Raw genomic sequence first — 16863 nt, 5'->3', positions numbered from 1 at the left:
ATGGAATAACATGGGTGGGTGAGGGTTGATATTTGAAATTGTTGACTTGCTTCGCAAAACAGAATTATTTCATATGCAGTAAATGGGAACAAGGAAGAGACCGCAATCTTATTTATACTGAACAGAGTTCAAAGTTTAGTGACTCGTGCAAAATGAACTGGAGGCCCGAAACTTATATCACTTCTTCCAGAACACAAAAGATTTGTACCAACCAAAATCGTGACCATAGATTGTACAGAACACAAGATATCAGAACCAAAACTTTCGCTGCAATACTACAGAAAGACGTAAGGGGCCCATAGTCTGTCTTTTCTGAATTGGTTTATTATCATCAACACAACTCCTAGCAAAATCATTTTTGGCTCAAAATCACTTGGTAACACGTTGGTTTTCCCTCAGTACACCGTCCAACATAGCCATTGTCTTGTACTAGTTTCCACTTGTTTTTGGAGAATGCACAAATTAGAGTGATGTAAAAAAGACACTAAAAGTATCAGTGTTTTTTCGTCGCAAAGCGTGAAGCGTATAAGTTATCGTTCAGGGACGCTCCCTCACTAAGTACGCCTCCCTTGTGGTGGCCTTGAAGTAAGTCGAAATCCATTTAAGCCCAAGAATAGAATATCCCGATCCCTTCATGATGGAAGTAAACCGTTAAACTCATCACATTTATTTTTTTCATGGTGCCAAGTGCTTTATATAATCCCAACCATGGTATATTTCACCACATCTGTCGATCCTTTTGAGATGAGAAATTTCCTGCCAAAGGGAAAGCATCTTTGTCTACCTGCTGCTTTTGACGCACCGTTGTCCCTTTGTGATACTAGTAGTGACTGTCTAAATGCACTCTACGATGCTACATAAGTCGGTCTTCAGGGTGGATTTCTACTGACACCTTTTCCCAAACGTAGGGATGGGTTTTTAAGACTTATATGTAGGTCATTCAGCGCTCACTGTCACTTCTCGTTCGGCTTTACAATGAAATTTAGGTCTGCTCATTTTTCAGGCAGACAGTTTTTTTGTAGGAATATCTTTTCCCTTTTATGATTTCCGACAAAGATGGAAAACTTATTAATCATTACCAGTACAGCTGTCTCCAAACGTAGTGATGCGTTTGTATGTGGGTCATTTAAGCTAAGGACACAACCCGCCTTACGTGCAATTTGTCCGTACGTTTTTTGGGGAGGCCACGTCCGCCACGTATTTCTGAAAACGTTCAGGCTGTTCAGGACAGGCGCGTCGTCCGTACTGGCACGTCCGAAGGGTGCATCCGCAGCCCGATGGCACACAAAGTTTTGTCTGCACGTAAAGTTCTACGGCGTGTCTGCGTGCTCCAAAATTCGTCGGATTCCTTACCAGTTCGTACGGAGGCGGCACTTATGACATACGGATCCCAAAAGATTGCCCACGTTTTGGCACGTAGACCGTATTAAAATGCACGTAAGGTGGGTTGTGCCCTTAGCTTTGGGACACTTCTCGTTCAGCTTTCCAATGAAATTTAGGTCGGCCCATTTTTCGGGCACACTTTATTCTGTAGGAATGTCTGTTTCCATTCATGATTGCCTACATAATGAACAGCTTACTCATCATAAGAAACTCGACGTATTAGCATATACGTTCATCTGCGTTGATAACTGGCATTATGGATAAACTAAACTTTAACTAACCAAACACTAAGATTGATTGGGACTTACCCCTGGATACACCGTACGTAATAGCCACTGTCGTGTACTAGTTTCAACATGTATTTGAACAATGCACAAATGAGCGTGATGCAAAACTATACTAAAAGTATCAGTGTTTTTTCTTCGCAAAGTTATTGTTAAGGGACGCTCTCACAGTGATCCCGCCTCCCTTGCGGTGGCCTTGAAGTAAGTCCAAATCCATTTAAGTCCAAGAATAGAATATCCCGATCCCTTCACGATGGAAGTAAATCGTTAAACTCATCACATACATTTTGTCATGGTGCCAAGTGCTTTATATAATCCTAAACAGGGTATATTTCACCACATCTGTCGATCCTTATGAGATGAGAAATTACCTGCCAAAGGATTCTTTGTCTGCTTGCTACTTTTGACGTACCGTTTTCCGTGTGTGTTAGTCTCTAAAGGCACTCTGCGATGCGACATAAGTCGGTCTTCAGGGTGGATTTCTACTGACAACTTTCCCCAAACGTAGGGATGGGGTTTTAGGACTTATATGTAGGCCATTTATATATTTTTTAGCGCTTACTGTCACTTCTCGTTCGGCTTCACAATGAAATTTAGGTCTGCTCATTTTTCAGGCAGGCAATATTCTGTAGGAATATCTGTTCCCATTTATGATTTCCAACAAGATGGAAAGCTTATTTATCACTACTAGTACAGCTTTCTCCAAACGTAGTGATGCGTTTTAGGGTTTGTATGTGGGTCATTTAAGCTAAGGGCACAACCCGCCGTACGTGAAATTTGTCCGTACGTTTTTTTGGGGGGCCACATCCGCCACGTATTTCTGAAAACGTTCAGGCTGTACAGGGCAGGCGCTTCGCCCGTACTGGCACGTCCGAGGGGTGCATCCGCAGCCAGATGGCACACAAAGTTTTGCCTGCACGTTAAGTTCTACGGCGTGCCTGCGTGCTCCAAAATTCGTCGGATTCCTTACCAGTTCGTACGGAGGCGGCACTTACCACTTACGGATCCCAAAAGATTGCCCATACACGCTTTGCCACGTAGACGGCACGTAAATGCACGTAAGGTGGGTTGCGCCCTTAGCTTTGAGACTCACTGTCACTTCTCTTTCAGCTTTCCAATGAAATTTAGGTCGGCCCATTTTTCGGGCACACTATATTCTGTAGGAATGTCTGTTTCCAGTCATGATTGCCTACATAATGAACAGCTTACTCATCATAACAAACTCGACGTATTAGCATAAAAGTTCATCGTTGGTAAATGGCATTATGGATAAACTAAACTTTAACTAACCAAACACTAAAATTGATTGGGACTTACCCCTGGATACACCATCTAAAATAGCCGCTGTCTTGTACAAGTTTCAACTTGTATTTGAACAATGCACAAATGAGCGTGATGCAAAATATACTAAAAGTATCAGTGTTTTTTCTTCGCAAAGTTATTGTTCAGGGACACTCTCACAGTGATTACGCCTCCCTTGTGGTGGCCTTGAAGTAAGTCGAAATCCATTTAAGCCCAAGAATAGAATATCCCGATCCCTTCATGATGGAAGTAAACCGTTAAACTCATCTCATTTATTTTTTTCATGGTGCCAAGTGCTTTATATAATCCCAACCATGGTATATTTCATCACATCTGTCGATCCTTTTGAGATGAAAACTTCCTGCCAAAGGACATCATCTTTGTCTGCCTCCTGCTTTTGACGTACCGTTGTACCTTTGTGATAGTCTCTAAATGCACTCTGCGATGCTACATGAGTCTGTCTTCAGGGTGGGTTTCTACTGACACATTTCACCAAACGTAGGGATGGGTTTTTAAGACTTATATGTAGGCCATTTAGCGCTCACAGTCACTTCTCGTTCGGCTTCACAATGAAATCTAGGTCTGCTCATGTTTCAGCCAGACAGTATTCTGTAGGAATGTCTTTCCATTTATGATTTTCGACAAGATGTAAAGCTTATTCTTCATAATAAGAAGGGGGGAGGCCACGTCCGCCACGTATTTCTGAAAACGTTCAGGCTGTACAGGACAGGCGCGACGCCCGTACTGGCATGCACTTAGGGGAGACGAATCCGCAGCCCGATGGCACATAAAGTTCTACCGCGTGTCTGCGTGCTCCAAAATCCGTCGGATTCCTTACCAGTTCGTACGTAGGCGGCACTTACCACTTACGGATCCCCAAAGATTGCCCACGTTTTGGCACGTAGACAGCACGTAAATGCACGTAATGTGTGTTGTGCCCTTAGCATTAGGACTCACTGTCACTTGTCGTTCATCTTTTCAATGAAATCTAGGTCGGTCCATTTTCGGACACACTATGTTCTGTAGGAATGTCTGCTTCCATTCATGATTGAACAGCTTACTCATCATAAGAAACTCGACGTATTAGCATAAAAGTTTATCTGCGTTGGTAAATTGAATTATGGATAAACTAAACTTTAACTAGCCAAACACTAAAATTGATTGGGAGTTCCCCCTGGATACATCGTCCAAAATAGTCACTGTCTTGTACTAGTTTCAACTTGTATTTGAACAATGCACAAATGAGCGTGATGCAAAATTATACTAAAAGTATCAGTGTTTTTTCTTCGCAAAGCTATTGTTCAGGGACACTCTCACAGTGATTCCGCCTCCCTTGTGGTGGCCTTGAAGTAAGTCGAAATCCATTTAAGTCCGAGAATAGAATATTCCGATCCCTTCACGATGGAAGTAAACCGTTAAACTCATCACATACATTTTGTCATGGTGCCAAGTGCTTTATATAATCCTAAACACGGTATATTTCACCACATCTGTCGATCCTTATGAGATGAGAAATTACCTGCCAAAGGATTCTTTGTCTGCTTGCTACTTTTGACGTACCCTTTTCCGTGTGTGTTAGTCTCTAAAGGCACTCTGCGATGCGACATAAGTCGGTCTTCAGGGTAGTTTTCTACTAACGCCTTTCCCCAAACGTAGGAATTGGTTTTTAGGACTTATATGTTGGCCATTTAGCGCTCACTGTCACTTCTCGTTCGGCTTCACAATGAAATTTAGGTCTGCTCATTTTTCAGGCAGACAGTATTCTGTAGGAATGTCTTTTCCCATTTATGATTTCCGAGAAGATGGAAAGCTTATTCTTCATTACTTGCACAGCTTTCTCCAAACGTAGGGATGCGTTTAAGGGTTTGTATGTGGGTCATTTAGGACTCACTGTCACTTCTCGTTTTACTTCTCAATGAAATCTAGGTCTATTTATTTTTCAGGCACACTAGTATTCTGTTAGCCTAGATGCCAGACCCCAGCCCGATCTCAAAAATATCTACCGTGTGGGGGTATGACCTGATCAGATAGGCCTTTCTCTTAGTTTGCCCAAATAGGGAGCAAAACCCCCACCAATAGAACAGCAGCAGGGTCAAAACGAGGCAATTTACACCCCTATCATGATTGGTTAAAGACCGCTAGCTGAATCTACAACAGTGACCACTAACAGATGAAATGTAACTGAAGATAAGACTCCCCATGTCCTTGCTGGGTTAGAGGCTGTTACCTCAAGATCTCAGTTTAGCAAACATGACAACTACACAGCTTGCAGTTTCAAGTTCTGCTGTTATATTGAAAAAGAACTCCATGCACCCTTGAGCAATATCTAGTCCATGATTCCCCCCATCATCATCATCGGTCGACGTGCTTACAAACGACGGGGTTATACCGCCCCTTACGGAGTAACATACCCTTTCGTTGGCTAATTACAAGACGGGGATGCGCCAGGTCTCCCGTCCGGGTGAATGATGTAAATCACCAAGTGACTGATACGAGATAGAGGTTCGCCAGGCCTCCATTCGCGAGATTTGAAGTGAATCACCAACCCCAGACAGGATAATTGGCGCCATCGCATACCGCACCATCGCACGTGTGGGGGTTCTTTAACGTGCATGGGGTGTGGCTCACCCCATACACGGGACCTCCATTTAACGTCCTATCCGAGGGACGGCCCAAGCCGACGCTAGGTACTCATTTTCACCTGAGTAAAGTAATTCCCTCCTGTAATAGCCTGCTGGCCAACTGTGGAGTGTTGTAGCTTGCTACCTGGGGTGTGAGTGGTCATCAATCATAGGTTCTCCTCCCTTTGATCACTGGCCCTCTGACAGTTTACAACCACCAGGCCAGACCCCAACACGACAGATATTTTGAGATCGGACTGGGGTCTGGTATCCAGGCTAACAGAATACAGTGTGCCTGAAAAATGAGCAGACCTAAGTTCCATTGAGAAGCCGAACGGGAAGTAACAGTGAGTGCTAAATTGCCTACATTTAAGTCCTAAAAACTCATCCCTACGTTTGGGGAAAGGTGTCAGTAGAAATCCACCCGGAAGAACGACTTATGTAGCATCGCAAAATCTATTTAGAGACTATCACAAAGGGACAGCGGTACTTCAAAAGCAGCAGGCACACAAAGATGCTGTCCTTTGGCAGGAAGTTTCTCATCTCAAAAGGATCGACAGAATGTCTGTTTCCATTTATGATTGCCTGCAAAATGGACAGCTTATTCATCATAAGAAACGCAATAATAACAGAGAGAGTACGATTGCAATTCAAAAATAAATGACGCATGAATGACGCAAAAATGTTTGCTTTACGTTGTAAAAAAAACTAGTTTACTTTTCTCAGTGTGTATTTGATACAGTGATAAAAAAGATCTCTACATTTCATTCGAGACTCCAAACACAAACATGTTGGAACATCCTTTACATTTTTTCCTGTATTACAAATCTCCAATGAATCACATAATCAAGTTTTATTTCTTTTCGCGTTGTCCCTCCTTTCCGCCCTCCTGTCCGTCGGGATGTCTAGTGGGGGCAGACCTGGCCACGTGTACGGTGGGACGCCCCCCTCCCCCCGCCCTGTCCACCTCTATCGTGATGGCATTCCTCTTAAGTTGATTCAGCTCCATCATGGCAAGGTCTCGCTCTTTCCTCACTCGCTCCTGTGCAACAAACACGGGGAAGACACGATATATATATATATATATTTGTTGATGATAACTGAAAAAAAGAACATCAAAAATAAACAGTGTTTTAAATATCACTGATGAAGAGTTTTGGATGAAAACTAAACATCCTTAATTCTCAAACATTTGTCCAATGGTTTAGATTCATTGCCGTGACGTCATGTTATGCAGATAAAACACGTGACTCAGTGAGCAATGGATCATAGGTTGCAGGAAGTCTATGGCGCCCACCGTCACGACAGCAGTAGATTGTTCATTTTTTGACAAATACTGATGCTGTGCAGTCGAAAATTTGGGTGAGTCCAATTTTTGTGTTGGAAATTACAGTTCAACTATTTCAAGAATTGTTATCCTCATTCGGTATACAATCTTCAAGTCTTCCAAACCAATTAGTTGTAAACCAATTGTCCTAGCATTATGATATCCACCACCCATCAACTTAGTTCATTGTATTGCCAAGGCCTGGTGAAATGGCCTTGCAGTGAATTCGAAAAAATCCGTAGATAAGAAATAACCTAGTCTCTACCAGACTCCCGCCTGGCCGAATAATGATAGGCAATTAGGCCAAGTTAGGAATAAAAATCTAGTAGGAGCTAATTGTCCTACTATAGGACTAGTAGTAGGAGTGAACTGGCTAGCTGGATAAACTGTAAAAGACTGACTGAATACCCATGGCAACTTATTTGTCCCTAGTTGGACAAATTCTTTTCTTTTTATCCACCTGACACGTATGCTCGGACACTACAAAAACCCTGTTGCAATAGGACAAGTGACATAGATACAATAAATAGATCTAGGTCCCATTTATAGTGGAGAACGAAATCTAGAAAAACGACAAGAATGTAATATCCCTACCTACAGACCGTATTTTTCCATAACATGTATAAGAAACACAACATCAGATTTCCTATGCCCGTGTGATAACGCACAATTCACTAAATTGGCAAAAATACAACAAAGAAGATTTATCTTATGATACTTCGAAATTCCACAAAGACTGCGAATTCATCTTCAGCTGATTGTGGTCAAAACGGACCAATCCTTCGATAACAAGTAATTGTCTGGTGCCGTGCTATTGATATAGTCAATTCAAAGCTATGGATAAGCTGGCAAAAATGGAATCCGACGATTTCATCAGAGGAAGTCATCCTGAGTGATACGTTGGGCTACACATCACCAGAAACCACAATATCCCGTTCTGTAAGGATTGGACACGCTGAGTTCTTATCCTGTCCCTTATATCCTGAGTTAGGCCACAGCAAGTACATTTTATGGATGATGGATCAAACACCCCCCGGTTACTTTTGGACTTCCAGTTTAGTTCCAGACAAACCTTAATCATTTGAAAATCGATTAAAAAATTGATTAACGTTTGTAAGTATGATATACTAAAGGTAATTAATATGTAGATTGTAATAATAATTATAGATGTCTCCTGGAATAAAGCCAATTCTGGAGAAGTCTGGCTCTGCGACAGAATTCTGGATAATTCTGCAGAATTCTGGCCCAGAGCTAGATTTCTCTAAAATTCGGGGAACCTGAGCCAGAATTCTCCAGAATTTGCTTTGTTTCTGGAGACATCAAATTGCAATATAGATATCAATTACCTTTTATAATACATCATACTTGCAATATCAATTCATCTGTTTAATCATTTTTCAAATGATTAAGGTTTGTCCGGACTTAAACTGGAAGACCAAAAATTAACTTGGAGGTTGTTATTAGCTTTTAATTTCGCCTGATTTTGAAAGAGAAAACAAATTTCCCCTCCGAAGATGATGAGCAATACTAGATTCTTGTACAACATTTATGTTGTCTATTTTGAAAACTAGATATCTTGCTTTTTATCCATGTTGTTTTCTCACTATTTCTGCAGTCTGCAAAGGATGTCATCCGAAAACTTTACTTGCTGTTGCCTTATTTGAAAACATGCCAGCACGGACAAGCCTTTCCATCGCTGAATCAGAATCCAATAAAACCAGTAACAGTTTTGAAAGCCAGGATCACGAGAACTGGCAAAAGACCAGTGTGTCCTTGAACGCCCAACCATTGTCAGATTGTTTTTGAATTGCTGATGATATCAAGAAATCCTCACAACTCAACGTCATTCTTCATAACAAGTTTTCTTCTCTAAAAGTTTTGGAACCGAAGCGATTTGGAATGAAATTACACCGGCCGTATGTATGGATGTCCTATATTTCCTTTGAAATTTGCTGACAGATAATTCTATAATTTCGATATATTTCTTTATGATTCTGTAAATAATGTTTATTTTTGATCAATTGCAGCGTTATGATTTTCTTCGTGTAATTTGTTATTATTTCGCTTTGACTACTTGCATTATGTTTCATTGTTATCTAGAGGGGGGACCATAAAAAGACGTAGAGGCTTCTGTTCCCTCCTTGCACGTTTTCTTTCATTCTATTTATCATTTGGTTTTAATTTTTGGATATGTGCAACAAATAAGATCATTTTAAAAATCATATAGTATATGAATTGTTGAATGTGGATGATATCTTCTTAAAGGGGCATTTTACTCAACAAGGGAGTGTTATTTTCCGATTGATATTAATTTTAGGAAGTAAAAATTCATACTACTTCACATCACACGATACAGTACCCATAAAGTAAACTCCCCAAGTACTCTCTAATTAATCAATGGATGAATACAATGTGCCTGACAATGCCAGACTTAAGTTAGGTTACAATACTAATTTCAGGTGCACTTATCCTGGGAGCCAGACAGGACCGGGTAGCTAGCGAGTTTTGCTCGGGGAGCCAAGGCAGTCAGCCTGCCGATCTCACATTAGCGCTCCGGGAAGTTTAAGCCCGAAGGAGTTATCGCTACGTATACCCTAAAGGGGTAGGTGGACCTCATCGGGCTTAAACTCCCCGGGGCGCTAATAGGAGATTGGCGGGCCTGACTGTCTTGGGCCACCGAATAAATTGTCCTAGCTGCCCGATCCCGGCTGGCCCCCAGGGTAAGGGGCACTAAAAAAATCTCGTCTTGTTCTGTGTACTTTGATATCTACTGATCAATTGGCCTACTTGGTGTGCTTAGTGTTCCTCATGTATTCCGAAAATATGCACGATAAAGGAAGTGTCCGTATGTATAGAGAATACATGAATAGGGTCTACATAGGTTTAGTGAGTTGTACAAACACACCACAAGTGAAATTCTGCAAAAAGGTTGCTGATTCCTAGATACATAATCCATTGGAAAATACTGTAAAAGCAGGAACTTTCAGCGCGAATTTAAAACTACCACGAACATTTTTCCATGGTAGTAGGAGAATATGTACAGTGCATGGTGCTACTGCAAAATTAAAACCACCACGAAAAGTCTATTTTCCCGCTGCCGCGAAATTAAATTTCCGCGAGCTTAAAGTCATTTACAGTAACACTCCCTCCAGGAGTTTAGTACCCATTTAACAAGATATCCAGGGTTTATCTCACATGTCCCCAATTTCAGTGATCAGTCCAGTCCTTGACAGCATTGATCCTATCTCCTTTGCCTTGAAGACGCTCAGGTGAGGAAGGTCCCTCGGGTTAAGTTACCAAAGCGGTCCCAAATATCAATGCGCCATCAATCATCACTGGGGCAGTTTCAGAATCCTCCCCTGGCACCGTCATGCGGTGGTTCCGCCCACACGCCTTCAATCATAAAGTTTTGCAAACTCACTCTACTGACATCGATAATTTTTAGAACGCCTCGTAACTTTAAACCACATTAGCGCATTTATATGCTTGTCTGAATTTTATTGAAGCTAGACATAGATGTGCACGTCGTAATAGGAAAGGTACGTTTTCTTGCAAGTCGTCAAGAATTTATTACCTTCGCCAAGATGTTTTCGAGTGCGTGTGTTTGTGTTTGTGTGTGTCTGAATGTGTGTGTGTGTGTGTGTCTGTGTTCGTGTGTCTGGATGTGTGTGTGTGTGTGTGTGTTCGTGTGTCTGAATGTGTGTGTGTGTGTGTGTGTGTGTGTGTGTGTGTGTGTGTGTGAGTACGGATTGTCTTCAGGTTGATATTTGGTGTGTAAGTCTTAATTAGACCTCAACATACACGCCTAGTCTCTTGGTTCGGTACTGCAGTGGTACGCTCGGTTTTGATTTCTAATCATGTGCTGATTTGCGTAATTATTGAGGAAGGCTTTGAACCCCGCTGCATTCCATGATAGGAATGTAGAAATGACTTTGACATGTAGAAAATTCCATAGATATTCTATCGATAGATACTATACTTCCATAGAGGTAAATGATTGGAATTTCATTGTTTTCTTTCATACAAAACAAAAGTTTACTTAACAATTTTCAACGCCTTTGTCATGGTTTTAGCGTGTGTGTACAAATGCATAGGTTACGTTAACGACGGGTATGTGTCATAAAATCCGCTGTGTAAGTTGACTAAGATATTTTTCAGACGCTAAATTGCATGAAAAACAGCAGGAACAAGACATTAGACTGAGTGAAAACAAAGAGAGAACACACAGAGGCATAAAAGGCGAAAGAGTTAGAGAGAAAGAGAGACAGACAAAGAGAGAGACAGAGAGAGAGAGACAGAGGGAGAGAGACAGAGAGAGATGCCAAATAGCAGTTATTCAAGCCACTGGATGTAATTTTGTAATTTTGAGAGAGAGAGAGAGAGAGAGAGAGAGAGAGAGAGAGAGAGAGAGAGAGAGAGAGAGAGAGAGAGGGAAAAAGAAACTCCTACCATATGCTTGACAGCATCGTCCTTCTCTCGTATGGCGGCGTCCCGGACCCGTTTGGACATGTTCAGTCTTTCTGTCATCTTCTCCATACTGATCAGAGTCTTGTCCTTCTCCATCATGGCCTTGACATTGGCCTCCACGGCCTCGTCTCGCTCACGTAGAGCCTTGTGGCGTTCCTTCACGGCCGTCTCTAAGTCCTTGCGTGCTGTGTGTTGAAATATACGAGTTAAAGCTTACAGGGAATTGTAACATTGACTATCACAATTCCACCAAGTGCCATTATACCGCCACCTCAAAAAACGGTAGTAAAGAGGTATTCCCATGATTGTCTTGAACACCGAATGTTAGATATCTTAAATGTAATACAATTCAGATATTTAGGTGTTGAGAAGGCCTCTATAACAACTTATTTTGAGGTGGTGGTATGATGGCACCTGGTGGAATTATGAAAATGTATGTTATGTGGTACAGGAAATGTGTTTGTTACGTATACGTGCTACAACTGTGATGTGTAGTCAGCCAAGCTGCGTATCTAGTTATAGGGAGCAATATATGATGTGGTCGCCTGTGTATTAACAGCTTCTGGTTTCAAAGGTTAATACACCACATATTAACACGTAAGAACACACACACACACACACACTCATGGACATGCTCGCGCACATTCATACATGTACACACGCACACTCAAACACGCACACACGTGCACAGCTAGAGACACTCACACATTCGTACACGCATACACACACTCACACTCACACACACACACACAATCACACAGTCAGTATCAATACACTTTGATTTGTAACAACGTATCTCACTGTACGCGTTACAATTCCAGGTATAAAGTCACACGTAACGTTACATGCATTTGTACGCTCACACATACACACGTACATACAAATGCACGCAGCATACGCACATACACACACATAGATATTATAGATGTATTTACGTTTGCGTGGAGTATAGAACTTACTGCAAGCTCAAGATGGGCCAAGCGACTTGCTCCTATAAGAGGTTTGTATATTCTAGTTACCTTCGTCAGAGTCTTTTGAAATACGGGCAAACATGGCCCTGGCGTGCTCCGCCTCCATACCTGCGTCTCGCTCCTCAACCGCACGGTGGCGCTCTTGCACGACACTATCTCTCTCTGAAGCCAGCGTCTCTTTATCGCTCAACGCGGCCACTAGCTGTTCTTGGGCGGTTCTTACGTGTTGGGTCGCCCGGTCTTTTTCATTGATCGCTTCCCTGAGCTGTTCCAGTGCCTTGTCTCTTTCGTGTACCGCGAGATCTCGCTCCTCCTCGGCTGCTTTCTCTTCAAACACCGCGGCGTCTTTGGCCTGAACAGCTGTAGAATTTTATTTAAAAAATCTAAAATATTTTAATAATATTCACTAAATTAAGGCAATAGGATAAAAAAATACATTTACAGAGGTAACATTTGCAAGCAAATACATGATGTGTATCTTGACATGGTCTAGCCTAACGAATTTTAACTACTGTTTTCGTATACAAACAAATTGTATGGTGTCCAGCTCCTCCAGTTCTGTCCTACCACTTGCTACATCAGCTGGGAAGGTGAAATGCGGCTCCACCTTCCAGTACCGTACCCAAGACACATTGGATTAACTTAATGATTTAATGTTTATTTGCAAAATCATGCTAATTGCACAAGGACTAAGAGAAGTAGACCGTGTGATACCTAAAACTAGTGTCTAGTCAACTATATGATACAATCAATACTATTGTCGGGTTTGACTTCTTCTTTGAAGGCAGTGGTTAATGAACTGTCCCACGTTCTGTATGATGGTGGGATTTTGTGCTTTTAGTAGAAATATAGTCTTTTGGTGATCTCTTAGGTGGTAAAAGCTTGGTGAGACTGTGACTGTTGGCAAACTGAAAAAAAAAGTGTTTCTTTCGGTTTCATAACTGCATTCATTGAGCAATTTGTACACAATCTCGTGGAAAGGGAGCTGTTTATCGACACATTAACAATCCACTTCCCTTCAAGATTGACATTTTACCCTTTACCTACTCACCCAAATCTCGCTCCTTAAATGCTTCTTCCATTTCTTTCAGGGTCTCATCCTGCTGTTCCTTCGCGGCCCGAGCCTCTTCTAGCGCCGCCTCCCGTGTCACGATGGCTTCCTTTAGTTCTTTCAAAGCTCTCTCGGTTTCCAAGCGAGTCTCGTATCTTTCGTTCATAGCTTCTTCGCGCTTAGCGATAGCTTCTGCCATCTCCTTCTCTGCTTTCTCCTGGGAATAAGAAAACAGAAACCCTTGAATTTATGCGATACACAAGTAGTACTGTAAATGCAGAAACTTTCGCGGTGGTTAAATGTTCGCGGTTTTTGTGGTGGCCGCTTCACCGCGAACATTTTCCGTGGCAGTAAGAGACTACAGTGCATGGTACTACCGCGAACTTAAAACCATCGCGAAAAGTCCTTTTACCCGCTACCGTGAAATTAAATCCACACGAATTTAAATGCATTTACAGTATTTTTTCTGTAGACGACTATGTTTTTTGGTAATATATGAAGCACGTGTAGTTTTCTTCCAATATGATCACAGCGAACTATAACGTTCTACTGAAAATTCAAACTCGTACACAACTTGAACTATTAAAACCGGGAGACGATACCGACTTACGACGACATTTGATCCATTGATGACGTCCCATGTCTTCAGAGTTTCCACTAGAACACCGAGCGAGTCCTCAAAAAAAATCGCGAGTGAGTCCAACTCTTGAGTCACAGAATATTCTATCCCTCCTGATGTATTTTACACAGTCGGATTAACTGCTATAAGTGAAAGTGTGCATCATACCTAATACCCTTATCCTTCATTTTCACTTCCAAGTCTATTTTAGCCAAAACTGACAAAAGAGCCAGTGACAGGTCGTCAATCGATGAGAGCGGATTTGCCGCATCGTCGCTTCTAATATACAAAAGGCCCTACTCTGACAAAAGACTCGATGCATCAAAAGATGCACAAAATCCCCTGTGCATTAGGGTTGAACAGTGGAGCTCTTTCTGAATTTAGTACCGACAAAAGACGAAGTAACGTTGATGAGAGATGAAGTGATGACCAGTGAAGTGATGGGCACTTTGTGTTTGACCCTTCGAAGAACTTTGGGCGAACCTCATTCTGAATGCTAAACTTGGAGTGAAGGTAAGCTAATGCAATTGGAAATAGTCCAAGCTAAGAGTTAAGCAAGTGTCAATATGCACAGCATTATTCATACTTATGATTAAAACACAAAGCCAAATCAGTGCATTGCAATTGCAGAGTGGGTAGAGTGTTTGCCTTGCATTCAGTAGGTCGTGAGTTCGATCCCCGTTGCCGAGTTATCCCAAAGACTTTAACAAATGGTACATGCTGCTTTTTCTGTTTAGCACGCAGTATTTGGAAACGATTATTTTTTAAACTACCCCTTCTATGATCAAGAGAGAAAAGAGCCACCAAATTCTATCCTAATATCTCCATGTTTACAGACAAAAACTTCTCTCCTTTTAACGTCGCAAAACCCACACATTACAGAAAAAGTGGGATCTTTCGTCTTCCACTGTCTCAGAAAAAGAAGGCAAACCCAATAAGTTACATCTTAAAGTTAGACTAGAGCAGCCGCTTACTGCACTGTTTTAGTGTTAACCATTATTCGTCTGTCATTTTTTGTCACTTGCAATTAGCTCTCGGGCAAGAATTTGCAATAAACTTATTGAAATATTATAGTTGTTGAGCACAGACCACTACCAGTGGACTAGCCGTACTGCTAGTCTGCTGTAGTGATTGCACAATTGTTGTGTGGCCCAGGGCTACAAAAACGGAGATGGGCGCCTTCCTATGCACCATTTGGTGCAGGAAAGACTATATGTATCGTTAGGCCACTGCAAGTGAATTTTTGGATGATATCAGTGCGTTCATTATAATTTTTCCCTTCTGGAGATGGTGCGCATGACGATAAAAATGCCAAATTGGATACATATGTCGTGTACTTGGTTGCACTTGTAGAAGTGACACTAGTGAGGAACATGTAGCCACAACGGTAGTTGTAGAGGGGCAACTAGTTCGATATACTAGTAGTAAAAGTCGCACCAATGTAGTAGCCACGGCTGTATTTGTCAACCTGGTGGCACCAGCCGAAAACACTAGAGCCACTTGGTGCATTTCTTGAATACAGAAATAACGAAAAAATTATTAGTAATACAATCTTTTGTCGCTTCAGTTCTTGTTACAACGTTTATGGTGTCTGTCTCGGCAGTCTTGTTTCTTTACCCATCTTGTATTCATTTATTGAATCACCCTGTTTAGAGAACCCAGAAAGACTTATCCCAACTTCCCCCCATTGACAGACGAACAAAAAGCCACTTGTCTCTTGAAATCACAGAGCCCACAACTTTTAGAAAAAGTGGGGCTTTTCGTCTCCCTCTGCTTCCAAAAAAGAAGTCAAACCCAACCTGTTTAGAAATAGCCAACACTAGTATTAGAGTAGAATATTGTTCATAACTGTCCATTGTTACTTGTAACCGTTATATCTATGTTTATACCATGTACTTGCAATTAGCCCTCGGGCACGAACTTGCAAATAAACTTTTTGATTTATTCACCCTCTTACATTAAATTTAGGTGGCTTTCATAAAGTTTACTTGCTGTAGCCTAACTACGTAATACTATACAAACGCAATGCGTACTTTTAATCTGAGAGCTTCCTTCTCTGCCTTAACGGCATAATCTCTCTCGTGCTGCGCCGCTGTCCTCTCCTGTAACGCGTTGTCTCTTTCCTTCATGGCCAACTCCTTCTGGAGGATTGCGTTGTCCCGTCTCTTATTAGCTTCCTGTGAGTGTGAAACACCATCAAAAGAGATTCATTAGTCACTTATGTACACAGTGACTGCATTTTGAAAGGTAAACACACGTATACATCCAAATTTTCGACGGCTATCAGTCCATCTTGATCACGGAGTGACCTAGTTCTCGCGAGATTTGCGAGAACTAGGTCGAGACTTGCGTGGATCTTCTGCTCCTCACCCCGCCTCCTTGCGGAGAAGGGGTAAGTAGGACTTGGGCAGCTCCCAGCCATCGTTGCGGTTCAGCTTCGCACCTTCCAACTGGATGTCGAAAATTTGGCACGTGTGCTTACCTTTCAAAATGCAGTCACTGCTTGATGTAGTGTTATTGAAATAAAGATTTGAAGAAAAAAACTAAAAATGAACAATCGCATCCTTAACAATCGCATCCTTAACACGCAGTGTTTCCCAAGTTGTATGACAAGATACATTCTCTCCAACATGGCTTTGTCAAAGGTCGCTCTACCACCACCCAGCTGCTTGAGGTGTATCACCAGATTGGCTCTGTTCTAGATAAGGGGGGACAAGTGGATATGCTTTTTCTTGATTTCTCCAAAGCATTTAACTCCGTTCCAAATATACTTTTAACCCACAAGTAACAAATGTTTGTTTTAGGGGTGAACTTCCCCCAAGGCCTTAATTCAAATTT

At 41.8% G+C, this 16863-nt stretch overlaps 1 protein-coding gene across 3 annotated transcripts in view; it reads right to left on the bottom strand.

Moving 5' to 3' along the window:
- Nucleotides 1–6323: 6323 nt before the first annotated feature.
- LOC118426437 (trichohyalin-like) overlaps nucleotides 6324–16863 on the bottom strand; it is a 30155-nt gene continuing 19615 nt past the window's right edge. For 2 of the 3 annotated variants that reach the window (XM_035835816.1, XM_035835818.1), the window contains 5 exons: nucleotides 16059–16202; nucleotides 13407–13623; nucleotides 12404–12715; nucleotides 11367–11569; nucleotides 6324–6632 (listed from right to left, as the gene is read on the bottom strand). In XM_035835816.1, the coding sequence (XP_035691709.1) occupies nucleotides 6444–6632; nucleotides 11367–11569; nucleotides 12404–12715; nucleotides 13407–13623; nucleotides 16059–16202 (1065 nt within the window). In that variant the 3' untranslated portion in view covers nucleotides 6324–6443. The remainder of the gene's footprint in view (nucleotides 6633–11366; nucleotides 11570–12403; nucleotides 12716–13406; nucleotides 13624–16058; nucleotides 16203–16863) is intronic. The other variant, XM_035835817.1, reaches the window with a different exon arrangement.

Source organism: Branchiostoma floridae, chromosome 11 (assembly GCF_000003815.2).
Source record: "Branchiostoma floridae strain S238N-H82 chromosome 11, Bfl_VNyyK, whole genome shotgun sequence".
Lineage (NCBI taxonomy): Eukaryota > Metazoa > Chordata > Leptocardii > Amphioxiformes > Branchiostomatidae > Branchiostoma > Branchiostoma floridae.
The sequence above is the reverse complement of the archived record's forward strand: the minus strand, read 5'-3'. Positions and strand labels throughout refer to the sequence as shown.